The sequence below is a fragment of the Ursus arctos genome, unplaced genomic scaffold (assembly GCF_023065955.2).
Source record: "Ursus arctos isolate Adak ecotype North America unplaced genomic scaffold, UrsArc2.0 scaffold_2, whole genome shotgun sequence".
Classification (NCBI taxonomy): Eukaryota; Metazoa; Chordata; class Mammalia; order Carnivora; family Ursidae; genus Ursus; species Ursus arctos.
This window is the reverse complement of record NW_026622874.1, coordinates 33,932,147-33,938,317: the sequence shown is the minus strand read 5'-3', so window position 1 is coordinate 33,938,317 and position 6,171 is coordinate 33,932,147. Positions and strand designations below refer to the sequence as shown.

Here is a 6,171-nt window from a genome sequence, read left to right as displayed (position 1 = left end):
AGCTGGCTTGATTTCTCTGGAATGAAGAATTCATTTATCGACTCTCTTCTATCTTGGAAATGTTGAGGGAATTATTTTATTTTATTTTGTTATTTTATTTTATTAAAGATTTTATTTATTTATTTGTCAGAGAGAGAGAGAAAAAGCACGAGTGGGGGGAGGGGCAGAGGAAGAAGCAGGCTCCATGCTGAGCAAAGAGTCCAATGTGGAACTCAATACCTGGACCCTTGGATCATGACCTGAGCCAAAGGCAGACGCTTAACTGACGGAGCCACCCAGGCGCCCCTGAGGGAATAATTTTTAGTCAAACAGAAGTCAACTGACACCATAACATGATTTTAATGATTCATTTATTTATTAAAAATTAAAATCTGCTATGAAAACAGACAAACAATGTAACATTCCCAGAGGAATTGAATTGCTTCTAGTTAAAACTGAGTTCTATTAGAACCAACTTTAGGTTGTTATAAATAACAAGCAGGCCACAGCTTTCAAGAATGAAGTGGTTGGGGAATGAGGTCAAGGGAATTCCTCCAAGCCACTGCAATATTAATTATCAAAAGGGCTCCTTAGTTTCTCTTCCAAAGAGGTTAAGAGTCTTTATAACACTCGAGGAGCCCCAGGCCCAGGGGCAAGAGAAATTATAGGGAGGTCAGGGAAATAGCTCAACAGCTATCTAGTATGGTCAGGATTGGAACTGAAGCTTCAGTAGTCTCCCCAAGTAACATTTTTTTCCTTATATAACTTATAATTTCTCTTAAAATACTCAAATGCCATAGGGTATCACCCTATGAAAACAGCTTACACACAGGTGAAAAAAATAAATATTGAAAAAGATTATAATATTGGGCTTCTTTCTAAATATTTCACAGAGAAGCTCAGTAAATAAATACAAATGGGAGTTGAGGTATCAGAGGTAATAAATATTCTAAGAGAGAGGTACGACAGGGTTTTCCAAGGAGTTGTTCAGCTCTCCTCCATCCCTAGAAGGGATTTTGCAGATCTCCAATTTATGTCCTAGAGTTGAGAAGAGTCGCCAGCCTGGATGTTTTGTTCCCCAGCACGTTTCAGATTTTCATCCTCATTGTCATGTAGGTTTCTATGTAGTTGATGAAGATGTCAAATTCACTCATGGCTTTGTAGACACCTCTCTCTTGGAGCTGTGTAGGGAGATAAGAAATGTTTAGTGAAAGCCCCATCTGAGTGAGTAAATGGGTCCCTGGCTTGGATGGGTATGACTCTGGGGCCCAGGCGCCACACTTGCTCTTGTGTGTTGGGAGGTGAAGGACAGACCCTAGGAAGCTGAGGGTGTGCCCGGTGCCTTGGGAGAGGCTATGCATTGGTCTAAAGCATGGCTAGCAAGTAACAAGAGGAACATTCGCTTTATAAAGCACAGTCTACAAAATGATGCCTTAACAATTTTAAAGGTCATGTGCTCACATGATGCTTATTCAGAATTTGGAGAGAAGACATTAGAGGAACCGCTTTGAAAGCAAGTCGGTAAGAGGAGAAAAGGGAGCCCTTTCATGTTTATGCCCTCCCACCAAGGGATTGAACAGGCTCTGCCGGGCTCCTCTGACCTACTCTCAGGGGCTTTATGCCCCCCTGACACTGGAACCCTGCCTAGTGTCTGTCTGCAGCCCACAAAGAGGACATAGACCGCATGGCTTCTGGGAGGTGGAGTTGAGGAATTCACGGACAGTTGGAAGCGTGAAACCCCATTTGATCTGAGAGCTGACATTTGGAGGCACCTTGGCAGGTGTGAATGGCAGCTGGAAAGTGAGTATGGACCAACTCCAGATTAACGAGAATTCTGCTTCCTGCTCAGAGTTTTGGGGAGTTCCGGCTGAACCCCTGGGTGTGTTTGTGTGTGCGCATTCACGTGTTGGCTTCCTGCACGTGTGGCTTTAGTCTAGATTCCCAACAAGCTACTTTCTGTTTCCTTTGTCACTCTCCCAGCATCTAGCTCACTGCGTTCACAGGCTGGCTGACTGGCTCAACCCACAGGCCTGCAAAGGCGGGGAACAGTCATTTAGAAACCCCCAAAGACACTTCACAGAAAACAAATATAAGTGAGGCAGCAGCTCCTCACTGGCTGAGGAGGTCACACCATCTTTCAGGTTCCCACACCCCCTTCAAGAGAAGGACGGGGCCTGCTCAGCACCTGCCGACCTGGGGGGTAGGTAGAGGCCATGGTCCCCAAGCCCCTTCTGCCACCATCCACTTACCTTACTAAAGGCGCTCTTCACCTGCTCCACCGCCTTGCTCTTATTCTCGCAGGGCAGAAATCGATGCTGTGGAGGAAAAGAGAAAGTGTTAATGCCATTGGCTCCCAGCTCCTGTGTCCACAGCACTTGGGGGACAAGCCGGTAGCATGGAGAAGGGGCCAGACTCATCTTGGTTACCTAAGCCCCGTAGCTCCTCCAGGAGAACAGAGCCCGACCTCACCCTGGCCCACTGTACAGAAAAGAGACAGCCCAGGGAGATGAAAAGTGCTTCTCTAGGAGCCACTCTGGGACGTTTGCAAAGCTTGCGTGAAAGCCCAGGAGCTGAGGCTTGGAGCTTCCTCTTTGAACGCCGCAATGCTGACGAGTGCTGAGCCAGCCATTCTGTCCTTCCCTGCTTCCCTGTCCTGTCCCTGTTCTTCAGTTCCAGCCACAAGGACCATTTCTAAGTCCCCGAGGAGTAGAGCGGCAGTCTCGGTCATGCAGACCAAAACCTTTGCATAGTCCCGTCCTACAAATAGAGACCAACTGATTCCCCGATTATCAGTGAGAAAACAGAGGAAACCAATGGCAAGGAGATCATTTCAGTTGGAGAAATTTTTTATCCTGGGGAATTATTTAGAGACACTAGCCTGGGGGCAAGTAGCTCCCTGGCTCTTCTGAAATGCCAGGGAGAGCCCTGTCAGTCTGCTCTAAAGCCCCACTTTAGAGCTCTGATTTCAAAAGGTAGAGAGTAAGAGGTAAGTGGGGTTTCCTCTCCGAGGGACCCTGCCTTCTGGCCCGTTTTGCTGGGCCCTGGGGTCTAGGTCCAAAGGGACAAGGGAGCCTAGACTGAAGCTCTGGGCCCCTTTCATAAAGAGAGAGGAGAGTAGTTAATAACCCACAAATGACTCACAAATAACAGGAAAGCTGTTTGCAAACATGTAAATGCCTAGCAGCCTCCCCCACTCATTGCTCAGAGAGAAATGAGCAAGAGATGGAACTCGAGCGCCTTTCCGAGAGTGTTCCTGCCAGTGTGTCTGTGCGCGTCTGGGCGTGAGCGGGGTTTCAGGAAGAGTGCAAGAGCCACGCGGGAAAGAACGCGTCTGCACTCACACAGCGCCGCAGCCTCAGCCGCAGGGTCTTCAGCTTTTCCCCCAGGGAGTTCACGTGCTCCTTGATGTCTGGGTCGTGGTTCTCAGCCTGGGGCATCACCTCCTCCAAGTAAAACTGGATCATCTCCGACAAGGCTTGGCAACCCAGGTAACCCTAAGGGCAGGAGCCAAGGGGGGTGATGGTGACTGGGAGGAAGAGCTGCCGCCCTAGCTTGAGAGGACAGCTTTGTCCCCAGGGACCTTTCTTAACCAGCCACCTCCCCTCCGAAGGACAGCCCTTTGGCTGTGTGCTGAGTTAAGATCTTTCCACTTCTCCTTTTCAAAGCAAAGGAAGCAGACCCTTCTCCCGGCGGCCTCCCGTCTCTGAGTCACGCTGCACCCTCCCCTCCCACACACCCCCTCGGGCTCTCACCTTAAAGTCCTCCAGCAAGGACCCCGTCAACAATATGTTGTCCAGCTTGTCCTTCATTTGCTGCAAGAAGAATAAAGGGAGAATGAACCTGAGGTTTGAGGAAATGTCTTTCTGATGCCTTCTTAGTTATAGAGCTTCTGATTTTAAATCAGTGCAGCCTGGCTCCAAAACGGAAAGGAGATTTTCCAAACAGGACATTCAGCAGTGCTGGAACCCTTAGTTCAATCAGGTCCTTTTCCTCAGGAGCAAGTTATTTTTAAAAATTCTGCCAGGTTTTGAAGCCATGGCAGAAGCTTGACTCGGTCCCGGTCTCCTTTCTGCAGAGCCGAATCAGGTTCGAAGGGTCCGCCCGTGCCCATCTACCCTTCGGGGCTCCTTGCTTTTCTTTCTCCCCACTGCGGACATCCAGCTGCAGCTTTGAGAGCTGTCTGGAGATGGGAAGCATCTCCTAAAGCAGCTTCCCCCCTTGCTTGGCACTTTCCCCAGTCAGCGGGCTTCCAGGTTCTAGGAGCCCGCTCAGCCGAGGCCACTTACGTTTTCCTGCCACAAGGGATGGGGAACACATCTCCATCTTCAGTCAGACCCTTTGTGATTTCTCCCAGCCAATGAGCTCCGGAGGAATCTTTATCAAGTTTCTAAGCATAGGAGTCCTAGTGCCTTGACCTGTTGGGTGGCTTTTTCTGCACCTATGCTGCCTCACCTGGGCTTAGCTGACCTCACGGAACCTCTGGCTGGACCTGGGACTCTTAAAGAATTTAAGTTTGAGGGAAACGGATGCAGGGGTTGGAGGTGAACAAGAAGGAGGATTTTGAGAGCTCTAGCAGAATGCCTAGTGAGGCAGTCCCAGCAAAGAAGGAAGGACAGGAAGGCATCATACTCACAAAGAAAGTCTTCACCCTGCCGAAGGCAGCTCGGAGCTCTCGCAGCATGTGGGGCAGGCTGGCTGGGAAGTGGGTGCAGTTGTCCTCAGACAGGGCAGTGTGGTGTCGGCTGGCTCCTACCCCGGCCAGCAGGACCAGGCAACACAGCTGCGCTGGGCTGGGCATGGTGAAGTCTGCCTTCTGAGAGTCGGCCTTGTGGTTTGGTGTTGCAAGAGCAAGCCCCTGATGTGTAGACCTTCACCTACTGTGTCCCCCTTTTATATTGTGGGTGCGGTGAGGCCTCCCCATTCATAAAAAGCCACAGAGTCACAGATTTCCTGGCAAACGTTTTTTCTGATTAACGCCCCTCCCTTCCCTAGACCTCCCCAGCTTTGCATTAGTCGAACTTCTTAAAGTTGTTAATTTTTTGCCTTGTAAGCAAAAGGGATTGTCGAACAATGAACTTTTGCATTACAGCTATTTTAGGAGGAGCTACCTCTCTCTCTGTTTTAAAATAACTTTCCAGCTTTTCTTAATAAAAAAAAAGTTGATTTCCTGGGGTGAACAGCTGTTCTGTACACAGAGGCCCACGATTGTGGGTTCCATTCGCGTGTTCCTAGGTCACAGTGACGTGAACAAATTGGCCATTCCAGAATGCACTGGAATTGAGAAATAATTGGATCCCCTCCCCAACCTGGGTTGAATACCCAAGGCTTTTCCTTGCTGAATTGGGAAGTGCCTCAGTTTCCCGAAGTGAGAAGTGGGGTGAGCTAAATAGCCTCAAAGATCCCTCTGGTTCTTTCATTTTATGTTCCAAGGTGTCCCCTTGCAGAGGCCAGCTTCCCACAAGACAAGCAGGGCCATAGGCTGTGCTCCAGGCTCCTTCTCTAGCCCTGAGTTCATTTCAACTCTCGAATCCATGTCTTTATCTCCTCGGCTGTCCCAGTACTTACTCTTAGTAAGAGTAATCCACACTTACTGATAGCTCGGCACCTGCCAGTCGCTCTGACCCTTATCATCTCCATTTTATAGTGAGTAAACTGAGGCACAGAGATGTTAAGTAACCTGTACCGGTTACATGGGTGCTAAGTGAGATAGTCAGACTTTGCACCCAGGCCTACCTGACACCAAGGCCATGCTTCTTACTCTCTCTACTCTACACTGTCCCCAGTGTGTGGAGTGAGAAAGCTGGATTGAAGAGTCCTTATGGTTTCTTTTAGTTGTGAGCTTCTGTGGTTGGACAATTACGCTTGAAAGATGCAGGGGGGGTGGTGAGGGAAATAGAAATAACAAGGAAATTAAGTCAGGATTCCATGAAGGCTGGACAGCAGGCCCCTTTCTTTTCTCTTACCTGCCCCTTCCCCCCTTCCAAAGAAGTCTTAGCCATCTGTCTTGGACTTGCACACGGGATGTGTGTGTGTGTTTGAGGGTGGGCAAGTATGGGAGCCAGATGTGGTGAGGAAGGTTGCTCTACCTCCAATAAGGAAAGGACCAGGGTAGTGACATCACTTCTTCAGATATCTGGAAAATCTCTGCGGGTCCCTTGATGTGCCTGGACCTTCTCCTTCTACAGGGGCTTT

At 49.1% G+C, this 6,171-nt stretch overlaps 1 protein-coding gene across 1 annotated transcript; it reads right to left on the bottom strand.

Moving 5' to 3' along the window:
• Window positions 1-378: 378 nt before the first annotated feature.
• Window positions 379-4,979, bottom strand: IL10 (interleukin 10). Its single transcript, XM_026480730.4, has 5 exons — window positions 4,613-4,979; window positions 3,732-3,791; window positions 3,321-3,473; window positions 2,229-2,294; window positions 379-1,160 (listed from the first exon to the last, which is right to left on the bottom strand). Exons 1-5 carry the CDS (start codon window positions 4,775-4,777, stop codon window positions 1,068-1,070), a joined length of 537 nt encoding a protein of 178 aa, XP_026336515.2. The 5' UTR covers window positions 4,778-4,979; the 3' UTR covers window positions 379-1,067.
• Between the last annotated feature and the right edge of the window lie 1,192 nt (window positions 4,980-6,171).